At 39.1% G+C, this 24,584-nt stretch overlaps 1 protein-coding gene across 2 annotated transcripts; it reads left to right on the forward strand.

The window, feature by feature from the left end:
- The first annotated feature begins 2,004 nt into the window (after positions 1-2,004).
- On the forward strand, positions 2,005-24,349 carry TMEM68 (transmembrane protein 68). Of its 2 annotated transcripts, XM_027452241.3 has the most exons (8): positions 2,005-2,145; positions 7,179-7,316; positions 7,410-7,515; positions 8,909-9,073; positions 10,646-10,839; positions 17,908-17,968; positions 18,365-18,504; positions 20,329-24,349. In XM_027452241.3, the coding sequence occupies exons 2-8, from the start codon at positions 7,182-7,184 to the stop codon at positions 20,431-20,433; spliced, it is 906 nt and encodes a 301-aa protein (XP_027308042.2). In that variant the 5' UTR covers positions 2,005-2,145; positions 7,179-7,181; the 3' UTR covers positions 20,434-24,349. The 2 variants fall into 2 exon arrangements, with proteins under 2 accessions (XP_027308042.2, XP_027308041.2); XM_027452240.3 differs by having other exon boundaries at positions 7,179-7,515.
- The last annotated feature ends 235 nt before the right edge of the window (positions 24,350-24,584 follow it).

The following is a 24,584-nucleotide window of genomic DNA, read 5'->3' on the forward strand; positions in this document are numbered from 1 at the left end:
CAAAATTAAAGTACTTTTTCAGCTCTATTAACTTTTAATTTCTCTCTTTTTCATTGGTTGCTACTTTTCTTTTGAAGGTACAAAATCGCAGATAGTTTTTTCCTTATTTAACATATGCTCCCGATTCACAAGAAACAGCTTCTTATACTGGTAATATCCTTTTTCTCATTTCTCATAGAATCTCCGTATTCATGATAATATGCATTGTACACTAGCTATTTGTTCAATTATTTTGAAAATGTCTTTCTAAAATTTTTGGCCATCATTTCATCTAAACTTTCAGAATTGAAATTTTGCATCTCTTTAACACCTTCTCTCATTCCATGAGATTTGAATTCTTAAATTTTATTTTCATGTTATAACAAGAGTGGTTTATCTGCCATCAGAAATCTCCCTTCGTACCTAAATATGCTGCTGCAGGCCTCGATCCCTAAAACTGAAAAAACTTCCAACCATTCTTCAAGATTATTCTGAAAGAGAGAGAGAGAGAGAGAGAGAGAGAGAGAGAGGGATAGCAAAGACAGCAATGAAATTATTTTTTATAGAATCATAAAATTATAGAATGTCTTGGGTTGGAAGGAACCTTAAAGATCCCCTAATTCCAACCCCCCTGCCATGGGCAGGGACACCTCCCACCAGGCCAGGTTGCTCAAAGCCCCATCCAACACGGCCTTGATTACCTCCAGGGATGGGGTATCTACAGCTTTTCTGAGCAGCCTGTTCCAGTGCTATTCAATACTCTTTATTCCGATTTATCTTTCAATATCCATGTTATCATGGTTGTTATTTCATTATACTTCTGTTTTTCAATAGTAGTTTTAGTTCCTTCATTTCTATGCAGATTCTTTGCAGGACAGTACAGTTATGCAAATACAGGAAAACAAATCACATGTAAACAGAACAAATTGCTTCATTTCAGCTAGATTTTGCATTGGCTGGTAAACATTACATGCAACCCTTTTTCTATCTGCACTGAGCACGTAAATATACTTTTATAATTTTTAACACTTTATTTCTGCATTTTGTTAACCTGTCTTGACCCATAAAAGCCAGAAGCCAGTAGAAAAGCATCACTGGTGAATGTGTTTCTGCATTCACCAAGTTTGTGACTACCTTCCTTGAACCGAAGCTATAGCTCAATGTATGGGCAGGAAGGAATGTACTGCAGCCATAATTTTTTATCTCATGGGACTCGTGCAGTGACAGCAGTTTCTGTCTCGGCGCTGTGATGAATGTGGGTGTGTGAGGAGATGCTCAGGTGGGAGCACTGCTTGCTGTCCTCTGCATCTTCTGAAGTGCAGGTGGCAAGCCGATCTGCTCACGTCAGCTGAATCCAAACTCTTCAAAAGTTTGGAGGGAGTCTCTGTTGAAGAATCCTCCTTGGGAATAAATCCTGCTGGACAAGCATTCAAAATCCTCGTCATGGTGCTACTGAATATGCTTACTCTAATCATATATATATATGTATGTGTGTGTGTATATATATGTGTGTGTGTGTGTGTGTGTGTATGTGTTACTGGTGTTCACTAAGGAAACTACATTGTAGGTTTCTCTCATCTTCATTTTTACAAGTCGTTATCGCTCAATTTCTTGCCCAGTTTCAACTGAAATTGATGGACCTGTCCTAACGAGGTCACGCTAATCCTTTCCCGAACCTAAAAATTGGTATCTATTGATCTTATCTGCCTAAATATGACCTGTCATACTAGCCACACAATGAGTAGTAGTGAAACAGAAAGGTATTCTGCTTAATTTAGCCATGACTGCAAGGTTTCGGTGCCTTTTATTTAGTTGCCTGTCTGGCATCCTGTTCTAAGCCCTTAAAAGACCCTTTCCTTTGCCCAGAGAGGCTGTAGATGCCCTATCCCTGGAGGTGTTCAGGGCACCCTGAGGGCGGGCGGGCGAAGGTCCTACGTGCCCCCCCGCCACCATTTCCTTCCTATGGGGGCAGCGGCTCCCCCATAGCACCAGCATCAGGCTCCGTACCCCGGACGGTTTAAAGATGGAGGTTTGGGCACGGAGCCCGCCGGGGCTGGCAGGCCCAGCCCCAGCCCCAGCCCCGCCTCTCCCCAGCGCGGGGGTGGCCGTGCCTCTTATGCCGGGCCAGGGGCGGCGCGGCGGGGTGCCTGCTGCTGCCGCGGGCAGGTGAGAGGGGCGGCGGGGGGAGCTTCTCGGCCGGGGCCGGAGGGGGAAATTAGGAGACATTTCTGCTCAGAAGGAGCAGTCAGGCACTGGGACGGGTTGCCCTGGGAGGTGGTGGTGTCATCGTCCCTGGGGGTGTTCAAGGAAAGGGTGGATGTGGTGCTTGGGGATATGGTTTGTGGGTGGCATTGGTGGTAGGGGGGTGGTTGGACCAGGTGATCTTGGAGGGCTGTTCCAACCCTAATGATTCTCTGATTCTACGTGTTTGGGTGCTAAGAGAGTAGATGGGAAGAAATCCACTGGGTTAAGTACCCTTGGTGTATTCAAAATCTGGAATATCCACCAAAAGTAGAAGGGCTGGGCTCTGTAATTGCTTACAGGGTGGTGGTTTCCTACTTTGGAGGGATGGTGCCTTCAGTTTTGGGGTGGATGTGCTGATAATCCATTAAGTTAGGGGAAAGCTGTAGAAACATAGCAACACATGAGGTACGTGGGTTTATGTGGCAAAAAAAGTAGGTGATGTCTGTGTGAGAACAACACAAGGGTTACTTTCTGTGGAACTGCTATAAAAATTCTGGAAAACACAGAACTTGAATTTTATTTGCATTGAAAGGCAAGATGTAGAGCTGTAACTGATCTGTTGCTTCCCTTGTGAACGGAGCGGTTGAGTTTGGCAGAGCAGAGAGTAAGAGGCTGCCACAGAAGAGCAGGTTTAAAAAAATTCAATGCAGAAGAGTCTCCAGCTACTTAGCACTGCTCATCCCACTAGGATCTGCTGAGCTTACTGCCAGGAACACACTGCTGAGCACTGAGACCAAGATCATCAGATCTTTAGTTGCGGTTGAAAGGCAACTGCAAGGTTTTGTTTTTTTCTGCCACATGTCTCTTGTGACGGTTTTGTTGTTGCTTTTCTGTTCCCTGGAATTATCATGTTAGCTGGTAAAATTATCCTCATCGTCAAATGCTACTTCAGCGAGGGCTGGGGATCTGAATGATGTGTATGCACTACAGGAGTCTTCTGCTGGAAGGGGAGCTCCCCTTTAAGTAGGGAGACATTAGTCCTGTCTCCATGTGACATCACCTGTAATTCTACATTGTCGATATGGCTATTACTTTGGAATTTGATATGCTTTATAGGTGGAGCCAAAACAAACATCTTGCATGTCAACATAGATGTTGTTCTCTAACAGAACAACGAGATCACTCACAGCAGTAGCGCTTCATCTCCCTTGCCAGATGAGATAAGGAAATATCAATTCAACAGAAAAATGTTTTCCACAAAACGCTGTGCCCATTTGCTAGCTTTTTACAGGTTGTTCAGTTGTAAAGAACATGGGAGCTACTCCTGGCTCAGATTTGATAAAAAGTAGAAGAGAAACTTTCCCTAAAACTCCGAGGCTTGGGGGCAAAACAGCACTTATGTGTAAATATGCTGTTAACTCTTGTATTGTCCTGCAGTGCATAACCAAGCAGGTCTTTAGTAAAAGCTTTGTACCATGCACTCCAACAGGTATGTAATAAGTTCTCTGTGTAGTGTTGGACAGAAAGGATGCTGCAAAATTGTGTTTGTGGTCTCAGTGAGGGACTGGTGAGAGCTAGCCAGTAGGACATGGCAACAATCCAAGTCCTGTCCTGTTGTAGGCCTTTGTTATACAGGTAGGATGGAGAGATGTGTTTGGCATGGTGGACTCAAACTCACTTCATCTGATTGAAACCCCGCTGACGGTTTGTTCTTTCATCATAAAATGTTGGAGGAAGTGTACAGCTGAAGTATGGGAGCTGGAACTGAAATCTGGTTGAGCATCCTAACTACCAGAAAAAGCCGTGCTCCTTCTTGTTTCCTCGCTTAGTCAATTTTTCAGTCACTTTTTCCACTCTGGCTTGGATTCAACTGGAATGATGTAGAACTTGCTTGTATCCCAGCCACCCTCTCACCCAGGTGTAAAGTTAACTCACACCACGTGTGCCAAATACTTTCACGTGTCCTTAGTCAAATCTGTGCTGCTGCTACCTGCTTTGTAGGTTTTTAAAATTACTTTTGAACACTTAAGTCTTTAAATTTCTTTTTTTTTTTTTTTCTGCAGCCTTTTTCAGTGCATGTATTAAACTTTAAATCAGAAATGAATAAATAATCAATGTTCATTTGTACTTTAGTCTGAGAGCAAACAAGATTAAATATAGTAGTCTTCCATCCAGGAAATCATTTTCTGTTACATTAAAATTGAGATGGAGAAGGAATCAGTGGGATGTTACATGGTTTGCATTGATCAGTGTAACATCCCATAAATATTACAAGAAAATTCTGAAAATCCTAAATAACACGGGATACAGAATCAGTTCTCATTTGGTGGGCATTCTGCTGATGCACTGATGGGAACTTTCTTCTCATGTCACTTAACATATGAAACGAATGATGATGTCAAAATGAGCTTTATTTTCTTAAACAAAATGCCAACTGGCATTAGTAATGTACTTTCATAATCACTGTAGGCCAGGTTAAGTTTGGGCTGCTCCCAGTAGTGGCTTTGCTTTGTGCCAGCAGTTATTTATTAGCAGGGAGCCAGCTGGTACTGCTGCAGACAGGGCCAGATGCGGAGAGTGGTGGTGGAAAGGTGGGTACTGCCTCTGAGCAGCTGCTCACGTAAAGCCTACACAAGATATAAACCTCTCACCCCCTCAAAGAACTGAGGTGCGTTTGTTTGCAAAGTCATTTCCCACAAAATTAGCATGAGTGGCATCAGTTACATTTGTCCTGTACCAGCTTTTCAGTAATCTTGCTGGTGATTTCTCTGGCTGCTGAGACTGTAGTTACTTTTCTTGGGGGACTTTGGAGTGATATTAAATCTCTTCCATTCCTCTGGGTTTCCCCGAGTGTTTCAAGAATTACCAAAAATGAGGTCAGAGGGATTTTTTTTTTTTTTTTTTTTGCAAAGAATGTTATGTACTAGAAGATACTTGGGCATATTAATCTTAGACTGGAACTTGGCAATTGACATGTTCAATATATTCAAGTTAATCTTCAGATCATACAATGGTGAGAAATGTTTACTTTATTATCAGCGTATTTACTATCTTTATGGAAGCTTTATCTCCGAATTCAAGGAGATCTAAGTTATGCTGCTGGCTGTTGTAGTCTCTGTTCCCAGTCTGAAGCCTCCCTAACAACACCAAATCCCTTCCTTCAGCCTATGCTACAGGTTGAATGAGTTATTCCCAGCAGCGTTTAATACTTCTGATTCGGTAGCCTGGGGCAAGCTCTTAACACTGCCTTCTCCTAGGCCCTTTCAGCAGAGCACACTTCACAAGCACTGAGGATTTGTAGTCCTTATTCTTATCACCAACTTCAAACAAGCAGTTACATCCTTTCTGTAGGGTAGCACCACACCATCAGCCTTAACCTTCCTAAACACCTTCAGAGTAGAGATTTTAATATCTAAATCATGCGGACTACTGCTTTTATGTCTTTCATGTTACCTAAAAAATCTATCTTCAGTGAGAACTTCTGGATCTTGGTACATCTTAGCCAGATATTTGTCATCAGTATGTAAACAACTCTGCTAATTTAGTGATGTTATTTATCATGTAGGTTTCATTTGTTTGTGACATGCTGAGCATGATTTAAAGCAGTGCTTGCTTCCTTTGTGCTCCTAGTTTGCTAGGAGCAAACTAGTTCCTAGTTTGCTCTTCTTACTGTTACTGTTTGTTTCCTTTGGCTTGGAAGCCATCCCGTGTCCTGGGGAGCTGAGCTCTGTGGTACCGGAGCTGTTTTACACCACTTCACCAAAGTATTTTATCCAGTGCTTTAGAGGAATAAAAAGATGGGGGGTTGGAGTCGGGGCTGTAGAACAGGTTTGCTCTTGTAAGTAGTCAGCTGAAGTCAGAAGAGTCTGGGCTTGCTGTGCTTTATGGTCTTGGCACTGACTGTGGCAGCTGTGATTTGTTTCTTGTTTGTACTTGTTCCGGTGTTGGACCGGAAAGTTGCTTGTTCAACAAGCAGTAACCTGATTAGGGTAAATAAAAGCTGCGGTCAGTTATGAATCGCTGAATATGATCGTAATATCTGGCTAATTCTAAGACTTAAAACAAGCAAGGGATGCTGTCATGCGGTTGCACTCTAGGGAGACCGTTACCTGCTGTAAGACAGGTAGCCAGGTGCAGGAATAGACTAAGGAAATAGCTGCATTTGGGGCAAAAATACCACTAGATCCATGGAAAATCTGAAAGAAGGGTGTGTTGGTGTGGTTGTATGGATGGGGAACAGCAGGGAAGAGCTGCTTTTTACAGTGCTGCTAGCAGTAGCAAATGCTGTCCCAGTCACCTCTTGCCCTCCAGAAGGAGCCACAGTTGTCCAGGTTTTTCCTGCTGGCTCTTCCTCTAGCTCAGTAACTCTCTCTTCTGTTGGTTTCCCTCACCTAGCTACCGAATTGAGAACAACCAGAATCAAAGGCTGGCTTCTGAGGAGGATCGAAAGAGCCCAGACGTCTGGTGGCAGTCTTCTTGACCAACTGCTGAAAGCACTTACTAACGTTTTGAGTTTCTAAAAATTAAGTCACTTAACCACAGAAATCTTACACAGATAAATGGTTTTGACAATGGATGTGTTCCATGGGTCCTCACGCTTCCTTCAGGATCCTCCAAGAGCTTAATATAAAAATGCCTTTCTCTTGTAGCTGGTAACTTTCCAGAGGTTGATAGTTCGAGCATCCAATTGTCTTGAAGGTCTGCTGGGAATAAAGGTGTTCCCAAGGTGTGTAGCTTGCTTTTCTGATCCCCTGGCTGCACTCCAGGCTCCAACCATTGTACCATGAGTCCCTGTTGTCTAGCAGTATTGAAAGATCCATAAGTATATATGATAATCTCATCACTCTTTACAGGCAATAGTGTAAAGCAGCTATCATAACATGACAGGGAGAGAAAAAACGTGTAACTCTGTGCTATAGCAAAATAGGCATCAATTACCTCCACAGTAAATCATTTTTCTAAATGAGAAGCTTGCATAATCAGAGAAATTAAACTTTTTCCCTTCTCTCATGCAGGAAATGGTAGGTAGAAAAGAATCCTGTGCCTCAGGACAGCTACCTATGACCTACCTAAGCTGCCTTGCTTACATACTGGAAGAATGGACTGCTGTGGAGTACCTGAAGAAATATTTTTTCCACGTGGTCATCATCTCGGTGACAATTAGTGCAATGTTAATTTTTTTTATTGTTCCTTTAACAATCCTCTGTTTCATTTACCTTACTAATGTTTTGCTTTTAATATATCAGAGGAGTGATGAGGTAAAAGCCACAAAAGATCCCTTGAGTGAAGTTTGGGATAGTGCAAGGAAAACTGTGGCAAGCTTTTGGGATATATATGCAAGAATATGGCATGGTAAGTGTGACATGACTTGCCTGAAGCTTTGAATTAAAATTCTGAGTGAGGTATGGTGTAAATGTTAGTTCTGCTAACTTCTCTGTAAGTCAATGTGGTTTTTGTTGTTGTTTTTTGTTTTTTTAATTTAGTAGCTTTTTGTAACCTGCTTATATGATCAAAACAAAACAACTATTTGGAACTGTAGTTACTGTCTTTTTAGTTGGAGAAAACTATTCTGTTATGAAAATTTTAAATAATTCCAAGAGCCGTATGGAAAAATAAATGTGGTATTGAATTATTTCTGTTTGTACTGTAGCAGAATTTACAAGTACTCTGATTTTTCAGTTATGTTATATTTAACCTTTAGACGCTTTCACCACACCCTAATCCCTAGGAAAATTCTCAGCCACAAGCTAGGCACCTGTTCTTACCACAGGTGTAGTTTAAGACTATTAGCAGGACTTAATTTGCTGCCCTAAGGATAAAGAACAACAGGCTCTCTATGTTGCTACCCTTCCTCACAACTTTTTTGTGTAATTGTGAAGTATACTGCAGTCTAAAACTTTCTCCACCTCTTGCTAGGACCCTGCCTGTACCATCCCTGTCCTCTTCAAATGGCTTTTGAAAGGAGCTGTAGCAGGGATAGAGATAAAGGCAGACCGGGTGGAATAGATTTTTTTTTTTTTTTTTTTTAGTTAGTGGAAGCTGTGGCTTTCTCAAGCCTTTGTATGCATTAGCTTCCTACTCTCGTTCCACCTGAAACATACATCAAATGTAGGAAGAGCCAGGAGAAGTATTTATAGAAGTCCATGCCCGTGAGGAATTTCCCTTACCTTGTTAAGTGAATGCATTTAAGTCTTGTGCAGAGAATTTCTGTTTGGGATTCTTGTGGATTCTGTCTTGGACTTGAGCCTGCAAACCAGGTCAACTTTTTACTACGTCAAATCAGAATGAAAGGGTCCCCAGCCCAACTCTTCATAACTTGAATGTTTACCTAAAAGGTCATCCATTCCCAAACTTTGAAATCCTTGTCTGTCTGAAGCAGTTTCATCAGGAGAATGAGAGTCACAGCAGTATAATAATGTTTTCTTGTTTGTTTTTTATTGCACTGAGAGGTAGAAAAAGTTCCTAACAGGCAACAGTTCTGGTTCAATGTCAGGTTAGAGTCTGATCTGATGATTAAATTGATCAACACGTTAGTCCATTGAGTAGGATAATCTGTGGTGGTGGAGGGGCTTTCTCTTTGCTGTTAATTGAACATTCCATCCAGAACATAATTCTTTTAAAGCTACTGCAGAGGCTTTTACTACTCTACAGAAGTCCTTTAATAAAGGACAGTAAAAAAACTGTTTTGAATTGCCATATAATTTACAGCTATCACTGTTGGTGTGTTGCTTTACATCCCAAACAGGTTATGAACTTCATGGTGTGGAAAACCTACCAGAAGGACCAGGCATTCTTGTTTACTACCACGGAGCTATTCCCATAGACTACCTTTACTTTTTATCTAGGCTGTTTCTCTGGAAGAAAAGACTTTGTCTGTCAGTAGCCGATCATTTTGTCTTTCGTTTACCGGGTAAGAACACATTCTTTTGTATTTAGGCATCATGAATTCAATCAAACTGTTGCTAGTTTTTGTGGAATTAATATTTATTATGCTTTGAAGGCAGCTTTTAAACTGAAATATTGGGGGGAGAGTGTAAGAAAGTGTAGGTTAGGACTATGTTATTAATCTAATGCTGCTTCATCAGCAATGGGCTATGAGTGCAGAAGAGTCTGGTGAATGGTAGGGTATTAATTACCTACCCTCTGTGTGGGGTAGACATTGCAGTGGGGTATGATGTTAAAACTATACTTTTGAACAAGGCCTGGAGTAGGGCACACAACTTGTTTGAAAAATTTACCGTGAAAGAGTGGCTCTAATACTGACTACTACTTCTCCTCTTGCTTGGGAGAAGACACTATTGCTTGGGAGAAGAGCCCACCCTGCTACAACCTCCTTTGAGGTAGTTGTAGAGAGTGCTAAGGTTTTCCCTAGCCTCCTTTTCTCTAGGCTAAATAACCCCAGTTCCCTCAACAGTTCCTCATAAGACCTGTACTCCAGGCCCCTCACCAGCTTTGTTTCCCTTCTTTGGACATGCTCCAGCACCTCGATGTCCTTCCTGTAGTGAAAGGTCCAAAACCGAACACGGTATTCGAAGTGCAGCCTCACTAGAGCTGAGTAAAGAGGGATGATCTTTACCCTGGTCCTGCTGGCCACACTGTTTCTGATACAAGCCAGGATGCTGTTGGCCTTGGCTACCTGGGTACCCTGCTGGCTCATATTCAGCCGGCTATTGGCCAATACCCCCAGGTCCCTTTCTCCCAGGCAGCTTTCCAGCCACTCTTCCCCCATCCTGTAGCATTGCATGGGGTTGTTGCGCCCCAAGTGCAGGACCTGACACTTAACCTTGTTGAACCTCATGCGGTTGGCCTTGGCCCATTGATCCAGCCTATCCAGATCCTGCTGTAGAGCCTTCCTGCTATCGAGCAGATCAACAGTTCCAGCCAACTTGGTGTCATAAACTGTGTGAACCGTTCACTGGTTTGTGCAATGCTGAAACCGTCCTCTTAACTTGGACCATTCATGCATCTAAAGAGTCATACAGCAGCCCAATTTAACCCAAGTAGTTTGCAATTTAACCACAGAACACTCAATTTTACAGTTTAAAAACCTTAATGTTTATAATGTTAAAATTACATTTTAAAAGAACACTTAAATTATGTGTTTGTTAGGTGTTTATTTTTGCAATAACCTGTATTGTACTGAAAAAGATAATTCTTCTACATTAAAACCTATTTAAAAAGCAGGAGGAAGAATTAGATGTTTGTTTTCAGATATCTAGCTATGAGGCACAAGTCTCAGTTGCATAGCTGCTGGCTTGATAATTATGGAAAGGAGCATATGTAGGCATTGGCTTATGGTGGTGCTCTTGATAAACTGTTTTATCTTTATAACATTTGGGCAAAAACACTGTCACTTAGCCAATATTTACTCTGTATGTGTTTTATTTACTTAGTACAAATTTGCCTTAGTCTAAACACAGCTATTAGATTTTTTTTTTGTTTAGCTGTAAACTTGTTCTTACGTGCTGCTTATTTATTACAGGACTCAAGTTACTGTTAGAAGTGACTGGTGTTATGCCAGGTACGAGGGAGGAGTGTCTCAGTGCACTGAAGAATGGTCACCTGGTGTCTATATCACCAGGTGGAGTTAGAGAAGCACTATTCAGCGATGAAAGTTATCAGCTCATGTGGGGAAATCGAAAAGGCTTTGCTCAGGTTGCTCTAGATGCAAAAGTGGTGAGTATTATGTTACCAATCCCAGTTTATGCTTATTGCATGCAAGTTTCATTATAAAATGTAGTTCAGAAGCATTGGAGTATATTCCATACAGAAGAAGAGACTTGGGAGTAGAGATTTCTTTTCCTTTGCCCACTACATTCTTCAAATGCAGTAACCATAGGGAGCATGAGTTTCATGGAACTGTATAGCCTTTTTTCCTGGATGCCTTGCAACAGCTTCATTTCCACAGTTCTGTTTCTACAGTTCCGTCTTGTGGGCATCTAACATGTCTTGACTGTATTTCAGGAATCTACACTGTGGTCATTCACAATGCTATGGTTTTTTTCCATCCTATTATATTTATTTTCTGACTTTATCTTTCTTTTACTTCTACGTACCCAGTCATTCTCATGTGGTTTGTTAACATCATATCGTTACATTCCTTTCTTATATTCTGAAAGGCTCCAGGATTTGTTCTTGCCATTACTTTTCTTAATGTTTGTGAAAGATTGCATCAGCTTAACACAGGGCGTTTCTACGTTAGCATTTGCGTTTGAATCATATGTGCACTTCTGAAACAGTTTTTCTATCTCCCTCACTTACCATGCTTTCATTTGCATCATGGAATAGTGTTTGAGTACCAGAGCTGCATGCATTTTGTCTGATACTAGACCAGAAGTGGAACCTAATACGCTCCAGCTGCAAATGTGTGTTCAGTCAATGGTACAAGACAAGAATTAGTTCTAAGTAGATGCGGAGCACTGAAATGTATTTGGTGGTGTCTGATCCTCGGCATCATCTCTTTTCCTCTAGAGGAGTGTCTGTTGATTCGCACTGTGAAAATATACATGTACACATGGACACAGTTTCATTTAGATTTTCCATATGGGTGATGATCTACAAATACAAGCTTCCACCACTGGCTCTGAGTTTTCCCATCTGTGAGACTCCTACATGTGCAACGCTTTCTCTGATACAGACTCTAGGAGACAACTTTATTTGGGATGGCATAGAGCTTGAAGAGCAGCAACACGGTCTCTTTCCTAACTGCCACTTCCTATCATCAAAAGTAGAGACCAGTTTTCTTTCTTAATTTAGACTTAGCATACCTTGCACTGTGGGTGTTTGTGACAGTACTAGTATACATCCAGGCTTCATCTATTCTGCCATGAGCTTTCTCATGGAATTGCAAAATCCTAAGTTTCTTCTGTATCTTCTGTACATTCTTATGAATGCCCCATCTTCTCCTGTGCTTTTCTTTGGCCTTCCAAATAAATGTAATCCTTTTTCATCTATATAAGAGAATTTTACAGGGAATTTTTACAGGAAGTGGAGTTCTTCCCATAACACTTGAATTCCTTGCCATTCTTTTTACTTTTTTTTTTGTGTCTATCCGTATCTATTTCTGTCCCCCATTCAAGATGTTGATTCTCAAACTTTTGGTTATTTGTGCCAAAACTCCTACTAAAAAGAACCTAGGGTTGCAAAATGCACGCTTCAATTTAATATTTCTTCATAACTATATCTGTCTTTGAAATCTTATGGGAGGTTACAAAACTCTAGAAAAAAAAATTAGAGGAATTGGATTATCCAATGGGTAAAGTACTTGTAGACCTGGAGTTCCATTTCTACCTCTTTGTTGTGTGGCCTTTTAAGAGCGTCACATTTCACAGAATCACAGAATTTCTAGGTTGGAAGAGACCTCAAGATCATCGAGTCCAACCTCTGACCTAACGCTAACAGTCCCCAATTTCTGTGCATTTGTTCCCCCTCTCTACCCTTCTCTCAAAAAGCATGGACTTATATGAAGTATTTTGACTAACATTTATATTATACGCTACCACTACTAGAAAATACCGGTCTGAATAGGATAAACCCAATCAAATTCATATGTGCATTTTGAATTCCCTTATAGTCTTTCCTCTTTTGTATTAATAATATACTTGAGCAGTCTGGAAGCAATGTCAATTCAACAAGTGATTTTGCTTCATTTTATTTTCATATGTCTTTCAAGCTACCTCAGACATTTGAATAATATTTTGCCAGATGTTTTCACTTCACTTGCGACCTTATAATGTAACTCTAAAATGAAATGTCTTTTTTTTTTTTTTTTTTTTAATAAAAATTGAGTTAAACAATTCTGAGTGACCTTAATAGAGTGCCACTGGGATTTCAGTATGGTGAGCATCCCTGTAATTAACTTGCAGACTCCACTGAATCTTGGGCATCTTTGATATTCCTCTGGAAATCTTTGACCAGAAATACCTTAGATAACAGAACACTTACCAAAAAAAAAAAAAGGTGCCGTGCATTTAACACTAGCCTGGGCAACATTAACCATATGTACAATTTCTTACATAAGGTTATGCTACAGTGTTAACTGGAGTCCATCTTTTGACAAAGTTGGAGTTTGATTGCTCCTGCTTACCCTTGCTGCATCCTTTCCATTACTGGTCAAATCAGTCTCATAGGTTGACTCAAGACTGGGGATGGACTCGTCTAAACTAACAGAACTTGCTCTGTAATGTAGCAATCCATGTGCTTTCCTAATACTTGGATCATGGCTGAAGGCAGAAGAAGACAAGCATCACCTTGTTTTGAGTTTATTAAACATATGGTGTAGCCATCAACTGAAGAACCAAACATGCTTTACAATCCTCATAATAACTACATGGAAGTTCCAAACCTGCCATAGGTTACTTGAACAGGAGGGTTTCAAGACAGAAATAACTTTACATATCTGAATACACATTCCTATTCTTTATTTAATGTTATGGAAGTTTAACAGTTCTTCCTCTGGAAAAGTTGATGAAAAGCAAGCCAGGAATGTAGTTTCAGCCTTAATTCTTGCCTGCAGATTTCCCCATTCAGTTTCCTCTTCATCTTGTGTAACTACCCTGCTTATACAAGGACAGAGAAGGAAAATACTACTATTTAATGTAAATCCATGATCTTCCTGGACATATATTTGTATCAATTGAAGTTAAGTATGTCAGTGACCCAATCTTCAGTAATACCCTCTGTCTGTGCCTCAGTTTTGGTGGGCTAATGGGGAGGAGCCTTCATCCCTGCATTTTATCTATGCCAAAAACCAGTTTGAATCTAGTTAGGTAAAAGATAAGCAGGAACTACTGTTTGTAAATTTCCTACAAAATAGTGCTTCAAACACTTTTGTTTTCTTTCTTTTCTATAATTTAATATACACACATGGAAGTTAAAAGAGTGCTGGAATTATGGAGGTAGCCCCTTTAGTTGGAGGCTGTCACGATATAACTAGGCCCTGCTTTTCTGTAACTGGTGATGGTAAACTAGGGATTAATCCCTAGGGATTAAGGGGAAGGGAGGGAGTATTCCTCAATCAGGCGAGGAAGTCGTGGACAGGCTCATTTAGCAAAGGGTCGAGGGTGATGTAAACAGTAGGGACGTGGTAATCAACAAAACTGCTGAAGTGAGCTCATCCTGAGCATAAGCAGGCAAATAAGGAAGTACCTGTAGGACAGTGTTGGGGGAAAACTCTCACACTGCTTCTGGGAAATTGATGTGCTTTGGATGCTTCTCTGAAGTACTTGTATGCTGATGCACACAGGATGAAGAAAGAAAAAGAAGGAATTAATTACAAGTCTGGTCTGTGGGATGAACCCATGAGTGCCGAGGGAGCTGGCTGGTGTTACTGCAAGGCAACTGTCAGTTGTCTGTGGAAAGTCCTGGTGATCAGGAAAGGTTCCTGTTGACTGGAAAAAAGGAAATATCAAACCTGTCTTCAGGATGGGCGAGAAGAAGAGTGTAGGGAACTACAGGCAAGCCAGTGTTACCTCAGTTCCTAGGGAAAACGATGGAGCCACTAATACTGGAAACCCCTTTCAGACACAAAGTGCAAGGGGGATGATCTCCAGAGGTCACTTCCAACCTCAACTATTCTGTGATTTTTGAGTTGGCTGGGTGTGATCCAGCTCAGTTCCAGCATTGCAAATTAAACCTGTAGATTATTGCTTCTCAGCTAATCCACCCTGTGGATTGGCTTGTGCCTCTGTTACAGGCACAAACTCATATATAGTGTGTACCACTTTTTATCAGCCTAAGAACTGAATGCTGCAAGTTCCTCTGTTCATCAGCTGATCATTGTATGCAAAAACATTTTTAGTTGCTTGCCAGATTCCTTAAAGCAAAAAAAATGTTTTCTTGCATTGTTCCTAATATTTAAGTGTTCTGTCTTGATGGCTTTCCACCATTTTAAATGACATAGCAGAAACTTAATGTGCTATTTTTAAAGTGTCCAGTAGTTGTATGACTTCAGAAGATATTACTGGTTATTTTTAAGAGTTAATTTATGATATTTTCCCATAACTCCTTATTCTGAAGGATTTTTTACCACAGCTTTACATACCTCTGATATTTTTGATATGTATTTTTTTTCTCATTAAGTGGTCTCCATTGCTTTGAGTTCTTTATTTGGATTTACTTAGGTTTTTTTCTTGCTTATTTATTTTTATTATTATACCAGACCTTACTTTGAGAAACTGATGAGGTGGGTTGAATGTGAGCATCTACTTGCATTCTGCAATGCTTCTTGAGCTGACCACTGTCTTATTCATAACGCGTGATTTTAACTTTAGGCAGAGAAATGGCAAAACTTTTTGTTTCAGTCAGTGACACTGCAATAAATGCATAACGTGTTATTTTTTTAGACTCCCACTTACATTTTATATGTACATCCAAAGGGAAAGATATAAACCTTTTAATACAGTATCACTTTCCTCACAAATGGCAACTTAAAAACAGCAATGTTTGTGGGAGCTGAGAAACGTAAATTGGTTTCTATTATGGAGTTTATTTGATACACCAACTTGCTGCCTTTCAGCAGGATGTTAAGGTAGTTCACTTTTAAGCTTTTACTGTAATATCAGTTAACACAGATTACTCAAGGTATGCGCTTCTAAAGCACAGGCAGAAAAGCCAGACTTAATCAGGATGTAAGTCTGCATCCAGAAAAGCCAATAAGATGGACTAAAAATAACTGAGAAAAAAGAACCAGAAGCTGAGAGGTTACCAAATAATCACTAGGCTTTCTATGCCTGCCTGCCCGAGATAGATGCCTTGCTGTAAACAGCTATTGAAGCTCTGTGTCTTTCTAACAGCGCAATCATAGGGCTAATACATTCAGAAAAAAAATGTATTTTTGAAGTTGCTCTTCTAATTTTGTTTTGCTATGAGAGGGTTGATTCAGTTGCCCTTTAAAACATCAGAAATGAAAAATATGATTCTGATATTGTATTGCTGGAATAATCCTTGAGTCAAGCCCAAGGATTTAATCATCTGCCTGCTCACAGCTAAGTACTGCACTGCATCACAGTATAGTGAAACCAGAGCTAACTCTTACACCAACAGCAGTTCATTTCCATGGGCTACTGTGCTCCATTCTCCATGCGCACTTCCATGATACAGCTGTACAGTGCTCTGAGTAGCCGTACTTGTACTGTAAGTCTCTGGAAGAAAACTAGAAGAGCAATTCTGAGAGTAGAAACTGAAACCTAGTACTTGCTCCTCCCAGCTAAGTGTCCCAAAAGAACAGTGCATCTTATGTTGCACGTGTATGCTCACTTTTTTTTTCCTTTGCTGTAGCAGGCACGATGCGCTTCAAGGACATTTATAGCTGTAGGTTTGAACATTCAGAAGGTGGGGAGGGAGTTAAAGGTATGAAGTCATGTTCTTGTGTCATAATATCATCTCAAGAGAGCAGGTATTAGTTAATTGCTTGAAAGGAGTGTGGACTTCCCTGTCTGTTGGAATATTATGGCACAATATTTAATCTTTTTAGCTAAAACATTCAGTTACGAATAGGAAAAAGAAGAAAAAAACTTTCGTGCAGTCTAGCATGATGGTCTCTAAAAATGCCTTCACTTGGGATGTTAATTGTTCAATTTTAATCACTTATAAGTTCAACTAGAAACTAGCTTTCAAAAAACAATGTAATGGAGGATAGTATTTGTAACATCTGTGAAAACTAAAATTCTTCCCAGTATTTCAATGAGTACATCCTTGGGTTATCTCCATAAATATATCTACTAAACAATGTGCCTCTTTATTAAAGGTAACTTCCACATTGCAAAATAAATAATTTTGATAATTTGGTTAGTTCTGCTCAATATCTTCTCCCACATAAACAAAGAAATACATATTTCATAGCTATGAATGAAAAGCAGACTAGCTGATGAAAATGTCATATTAGTATATTCATTTCTGTGCCCTAAAGAGGAGATGTCATTAAAAGTAATATCAATTGTGTAAATTTTACAGGCTTATATAGATTTTCTCTATCAGTGACCTGTGTGAAGCTGACAGTTTCAGGCCGTACTTGATTATCCACAAAATTTGTATTGCTCACTTATAATTTTTTCCCTGATCATTGCAGAGAGGATATGTTCATCATGGCCAAAAAATAGTTCTTTGTTACGATTCAGTATGTTTTACTCTTTTTTTTTTTTAAAAAAAAAAAATTCATTTGGGAAAATAAAAATGCATCTACCAGAATTTTCTGAAAACATACCAGTTTCATTGGTACAGCCTTCAGGTAAGATTCCTGAGGGCCAGGATGGGCTTCCACAATGGGTTCAGAGACATAAAACTCGGAACCAATGTCCTGATAAAGGCTCTTAATGGCAATGTGAAGAAGCTTGTTGATTTATTGTCTTCTTTAGGCAGAACAGAAGTTTGAGCCTCTGTTGTGATCACCTATGGTGTGGAAAACATTCAGTGATCTGTTGGCTACTGGGAGGTGATCTACTGTCTGACTGTCCATGCTTTTCTAAGAAAAATGTTTAGCCTGCATCTGTGTCCCAAATTGAGATATGAATGTTAATAAATGTTGAGAAGTTCCAGTGCAGGAGTGTCAGATAAGTTCCAAATACAAGGAACTGCCACTGCTTTACTCAGCTCTCAGTGTATCAGTGGTAACAAAATTCCATGTTTGCTGCCTGACCAACTGATGATTATCTTCTGTATTCATTTTCTTAGCTGCATTAACAGAAACTAAAAAATAAATTCAACCTTTGTATAACATTTTTACCTATGTTTTTCATGATTCCATAGCCCATCATTCCAATGTACACTCAAAATGTACGAGAAGGATACAGGATGTTTAAAGAACGAAGTAAGGACTTTAAATATATATTTAAGTATTTAGCATGTTTCCTCCACTCTTCTCTTAGATTTGTCTCACTTTTCTTCTAGACTTTGTTTTTCAGACTCTGTAATTTAGCTTCTCCAACGTGCCTGCTAGGGGTCAGAGGTGTCTCAAATATTGAACTAGCTTGTGTGTAACTGGTTGGGGCTGTGTGATTTGATTCTTTAATGAAGTCTTATTTTAGTGATCTATTAATTATATTAAGCTTTGTTTTAGTGAACAACTACCTAAATCCTGTAATTTCATCTTGATTGTCAGATAAAGCATGCATTTTTAAGGAGTCTTCCAAATCCATCAGATTTCAAGTTTGTATTATGTTTTCTATGATTATAGTCTCACTTTTTCCTCCTTCAACTGTTACAGGATTTTTCAGAAAATTGTATGAAAGTACTCGATTGCCATTTACTCCTCCGTATGGAGGACTTCCAGTTAAATTTCGCACGTATATAGGGGAACCAATCCCTTATGATCCAAATATAACTACAGATGAGTTAGTTGAAAAGGTAAGTTGGCTCTACTTGCAGTATTGAACTACACATCTTGTGCTCTATTATATATGCACTTGAAACCATTTTTTGCACACTTGAAAAAAGACAAGTACCCTTTTACTAGCTTCTTGAAGTAATAGGTAGTTAAGCTTCAGAATTATAAAATGGATGGATACTTATCAGTATGTACTGACGTAGTAATAGGTTATTTGTGCCTTTACAAAGGCCCTTACCCCTTCAATGCAGGTGAGCTCTGTCTTCCTGGGAATGCTAACTTTGTTTCTTGCATGCTGTTGATAACCTCAATAACTGAAATGATATAAGCTAGGTTTTCAGCTCAGTTTTCAGTAACTAGGAAAATAATTTTCATATAGAACAAATGTCTTGAGAAACTTGTCTAAATAACAGCTTCAGCCTTCTTTTCAAAAGAAAAACATCAGCAACAGAAATTTTCATCCAAAATACAGAAATATTTTGAGTACCTACAGCTTGGTGAAATCAATGGAGCCTAGGAACATAAAAATTTCTATAGATTCAGGATTTAGGCATTTTTCAAAATACTAATTTTCAGAAAATGTGTGTTCTTGTACTTTTCATAGAAGATGAAAAGAGGGATTTATTAAAAAGAAACTCGTATGGTCTAGGAATACACAGATCAAAACATTGGTTAGAAATTAGTGATCTAAAAGCCGCCTTGATATTTATTTTATTTATTTATTTATTTATTTATTTATTTAAGTATCCACAGCAGATTTTTCTGGGCTTTCTAACAGTGAAACCAGAACAAAGTTTCTTGTAAGGTTCTTTCTTAAAGGTTATTATAACAGACGGTTACAAGAGAACTGTCCCAGCAAGCTGTAGAGTTTGTTCTTAGCATGCTTAGGAGGCTGCATACAAAATTCCTACTAAGACTTTTTTCTCGTATTCCTGGATTTTGGGGAAACAGTATTTTGTGGACCTGCAAAAGAGAAATTTAAAGTTCACATGGAATTGATTTGCTTTACTTGGTCAGGTGTTTGACCACCTACTTCAGTAGGAAGAGCATTAGGTGTTCTGTGTCTCCTATTAGTTAAAGACTGAAATTGTGTTTGAGATCAGAGCAGTGGTCTGGCTGACAGCCATCTGATCCTGCCTTGGAAAGGAGCGAGGAATTGAATGTGTCAGGAAAAGTTTAGCTACTCTGTTCTTATATTCCCAGTGATATTCTACGATTGCTCTGGAGTAGATCACTAGTACTTGGCTCCCCTTAGTTCAATTTTAAATACATCAGGAAGAACTGAGATACTATTTCCTTATCACTAGCAGAAATACCTAATATTTTATGCACCCTTGTCATAAACTTGCATTCAAATCTGCGATATTGGAGTAAAAGTAAACAGAATTTAGATATGTGTCTTATGTGCATGCTGAATATGATAAACTCAGAGAAGAATTCTTGTTGGGGGGGATATATGGAGGTCCGAATTCCTGATCACAGCATGGGATCAGACTAGGTCAGTGAGGTTGTAGCCAGTGCTCTTGAAAGCCTTCAGGGATGGAAGTTGCATAAACTTAATGTCTGCATATGTTAAAGGCTACTTTGACGTAGTAAATCTCAAGTTTGGTAAGTACCAATAATTTAAGCCTATCCAAACTGCAATTCAATGTTTTTATTCCCTTCCTTTTCAAGGAGAGCATTGTTAGGATAACTAGCTAATGTAATAGACAACTTTTTTTTCTTAAAGTAGACCTGTATGTGAATTGCCTGGATACCTTTTAAAACTGTGAGAAGTCAGTGATTGTACTGTTCTTTATTGCGTATGTAGGTATGTAAAAGCCAACTTTCTCCTCTCTTTTCAGACAAAGAGTGCAGTTCAGGCTTTGATAAAGAAGCACCAAACGATCCCAGGCAGCATATGGAAGGCTTTAATGGACCGATTTGATAGACATCGTAAAAGTGATTAGAATGCTTATGTTTATTTCATTGTTTTTACAATATATAGTAAAAAACAATGTCCTGTGGCAGTGATGACTAATTGGTGTTTAACCGGTTTAATGTACAAGTTTCTACAGATTCAACAGAAGAAAACAATAACGTTTTGAAGGTTCCCCCCTGTAAGCTCTTTCAGTTAATGGCTTTTGGAGGATATTCTTGAAGTCAGAAGGAGTGAGCCCTTGAACAAGAAAACTTGTGTATAATAGCAATGCAAGTGCTAAATTTACCAAGAAGAAATCACGTAGCCAATATTTGACAGGTTCCTAAGAAAAAGGTATTTACATATATCTGAAAGTTTGGGAAGTTTTACCTAGTTCTGTGTTGTTTTTTTTTCTGAGCTGTTCACTGTCCAGTCTCAGAAAAGTATCTCAGAGTAGGTGTTGTCCCACTGAACTGCAGTCTAGCAGGCACTCTGTCAGTTACCTACCAAGCTAGACCTCACACAAGTGTGAGAAGAGAAAATGCCTTTAGCTAATGATATGTTGCTTGGATCATTTTTCTGCAAATGTATGCAAAGAGAAATAATCCCATTAAAACAGGTATTAGACTCATACAAATATATCAGTGTAATGGTTCACTATCCTAGAAAGTAAGAATTCTGCATTCAGGACTTCCCTCTTATGGGGGAGAAAAAGTCTCCCATCCCGTTTTATGTCCTCCTGCCCTTTTATGAGAGAATGAAACAAATCTGGCTAACTCTAGGGAAGAAGTAATACAGTAACAGAAATACGTGGTTCAGATTCCAACTACACTTTGAGGCAAAATTTAGTTTTGCACTCTCAGAGTGGAAAAAAAGCTTCAGTTAATTGTAGCACTTTGCAAATACATGTAGAAAGTACTTTCAAGTCTGTGCTGGTACATTCATGCATTATTGCACCATGCAATACTGATTTAGCAGATGAGGCTGCCTGTAGTTGGAGTGACTGCGTCACAGTCTATTTGCAGTACAGATGTGCTACACTCACCCAGGCTTCCCAGGGGGTGGGGTGAGGAGAGCTTATCTAACACAGGCCTGAGGCTTGTAACCACCGGTGGTTTGCCTAAAAATGAGGTACTGCAACACATCCATTCCCATATGGATTGAGCTGAAGTGCCTGCTTGGAAGGGAGGATATAGGCAGTGTTGTCTTCCTAATACGATCTTCAGAATACAGAAACTTGCTAAAAAACAGAACGTGTTTTTACAAGCTATGGGTTGTTGTTATTGGTGGGAGTGGGAGAACTTCATGTAATCTTTTCAATTTGCCATTAAAAACAACCAAGTCTCTAAACTTCAAACATGAAGGAAAGTAATTTTCTTGCCTCATTTTCTGTCCTCTTGTACTTCTAATATCTTGCCCCTGCACATACTAAAAAATTATGTGGCATGTATAATATTAGCTTGTTGTCACTAGAAAACTAAATCTATCTATTGGATTAAAATAAACCTCTCTTCTCATGCTGCTTCTCTCTAAGTATTTCTTGCATATCTGAAAAAGGGAACAGAATGGACAGGTGAGCATCACTTGAAGAATGTTATTTTCCTGGAGCAAAAAGACAAGAATCCTGTCCTGAAAAAACCTCAGATCTGTCATAGGACATAAGAATGTTTACTTGAACCCCTTAACTATAATTGCAGTATGCAGGCAGAAAGATTTTTCTCTCAGCAGAGATGCAACATGCATAGGAGTTGATAAACTAAAGCAAACCAAGATGTATGCCTTGACATGAATAGGAATTCAAACCATGAAGCCGTGTATAATGCACTCCAACAATACAAGCTAAAATTCAAAAATGGAGCTTAACTCGAGTGAGAAAATGAACTAAAAGAAAGGATTATCAAGTACTAAAATAAACACAGATGATGAACCAACAGGAATTAGGAGTAATGAATCTAAAAGCATTCCTTGTATCACAGAACTATGTGGAAGGACTAGACAGCACCGTTCTCTATCCTATTCTATTTTTCAAGCATGTTATCATCATCAGCTAATATACTTGTCATCTGTATTCTGAGAGCAACACAACCTTCAAACTCCATGTACTCTGGTACCTGATAGTAGGGGCTGTGCTGCAACTTTGAATAAAGCGCTAGGCTTGGACAGAAGATAGGTAATCAGAACAACGGCTATCTTTCAAAGTGGGGATTTGAGCCTAGAGCTCCTGTATCTCAGACAGCTTGGAACAGTTTGTTAATAACAACTCAAGGTTTTTCTGGGCTATTTCATCTTAACACCTGCATCCCTACGTTATCTACAGCTTATCTGAAGTGAGATGGAGTTAAACTTGCTTTCTGTTGGTTTTCTTCTATCATAGTTGTCTTAGAGTATTTACTGGGTTCTCAGGATGATGGACAAAAATATTATTTAGAGAGCCAAGTGGTTTTGAATGAAGAATAAGACTGATTTTTCTACTAAAAATAGTTAACCCCCCCCCACATGTTAGAATACTAACATGTATTCTCTAATACAGAATTCTAATCTAGAACTGCTCTAATATAGCAACTAGAACTAGAAACTGGTCTTACAGAAACTAGCAGAAAGTAGAGCTTCTTTTCATAAAAATACAATTGTAATTGCCTATGAGACGACTCCCCTACAATGCAAATTTCCAGCTTCTCTGTTACGTATATAAAAAGAAAGGTAAACCCAGCGCATGAAGATGACCTTTCCCTGTTTCATAACCCAAACCACATTTATGACTTTTTAAGATGCTGCACTAGGGGAAAAAGTTCTGCTGGTAGCTTTGGAAAGATAAATTGTAAATAATGTAAATAATGTAAATAAAATTATAAAAATGCACAATGGAACAACCCCAGCTCAGAAGTCCAGTAGATTATATAAATGTAAAAGATAGTCAAAAAAGCATGACAAAGATACACAGAGTTTGTACCTAATTGATGCTAAATTTATCTTACCTAAAGTTGATGTCAGAACTGTGCTGTTGCTTTGAAAACCATTGAATTTCAGTCCAGCTGGTACAGTAGCTAAATAAACCTGTATGTCTGGAACCAAGCCTGGTGTAACTGCAATATCCTCTTATTTACTGCATTTATTTATATAACATATCAGGTAGATCCAGGAATCATATCCAAGGCTGCGGGACAGTCAAATCTACGTCAACATTGCTTAAAAAGTGTCCAAACTGCAAAGATTCAGGAATATTAATTTCAGTCAGATACTGCACAGAACAGCACGCATGACTTCAGGAGGAGAGTATGAGAACTAAAGCAGCATGACTCAAGCTATGCTGAAGGGCTAAACTACTCTGGACTGTGTGGTTTGGACTCCTGTTCATGTCCAGGCATATTAGCAGACATACACTGAATATAGTCTGCATGTGAATGAGGTCCCCACCCCAATTTTATCAAATACATAACATCAGCACAACCCTAACGTTATATCCAATGAATCCCAGCTGTTTTTTTTTTTTTTGTTAGTTCGTTTGTTTTTTAACTTTCAGAAATGAAGTCTATTATATTCATAGGGTTCTTCCAGAGTTGTTTCTATAATGGAATGTATTACTATTTCTCCCTTTCCTATACCAAAACCCTCCCCACAAAAAAAAAAAAAAAAAAAAAAAAAAAAACAAACAAAAAAAAACCTGTCCCCAGTAAAATCCTTAAAAAATTCATCAATATAGCAACTTCACTTTACTCTGTGGTAAGAATACCAACATTTCCTAAATGTTCCTGATCGCTGGCTAAAAAGATTTAAGGCAAAGAAGTTTTGGGTTATGGAAATAATCAGAGAACAAGTATTTGAGTTGTATGCAAAACATGTCAAAGAGACCAAACACTGTAAAAACCAAACAAACAGATACCAGACATTGTTTAGATAATGTGATTTGCATTTCATATTGCCTTCCTGTTGCCCTAATCAAACTGAATAAAAATTAAATCTTTTTACTTCTGGTTGTCAAACTGGGGAATGAGGATGGTATAAATTTGTCAGTGTCCTCCATATTCAGTCCAAATTTAATCCAGGTCTGAATTCCTGACCATTTCAAACGTCACTGGAAAGAGACCTCTGTATTTTTAAAAGTCTAAGCACAAATATTTGCAGTTGTGTAGGCATCTGTAGTTTTAAATTTAAACATGTTATGGTTTTAAATGGAAAACAGGGGAATAGGGAAGGTGGGAG

This window comes from Anas platyrhynchos, chromosome 2 (genome assembly GCF_047663525.1).
Source record: "Anas platyrhynchos isolate ZD024472 breed Pekin duck chromosome 2, IASCAAS_PekinDuck_T2T, whole genome shotgun sequence".
Taxonomy (NCBI): Eukaryota; Metazoa; Chordata; class Aves; order Anseriformes; family Anatidae; genus Anas; species Anas platyrhynchos.

Excerpts from the sequence above, each read along its gene's own strand:
- TMEM68 (XM_027452240.3), top strand. The coding sequence starts at position 7,182 with ATGGTAGGTAGAAAAGAATCCTGTGCCTCAGGACAGCTACCTATGACC. Across the intron at positions 9,074-10,645 it reads TTTTGTCTTTCGTTTACCGG|GACTCAAGTTACTGTTAGAA; the intron begins GTAAGAACACAT and ends TATTTATTACAG. Across the intron at positions 10,840-17,907 it reads TTGCTCTAGATGCAAAAGTG|CCCATCATTCCAATGTACAC; the intron begins GTGAGTATTATG and ends ATGATTCCATAG.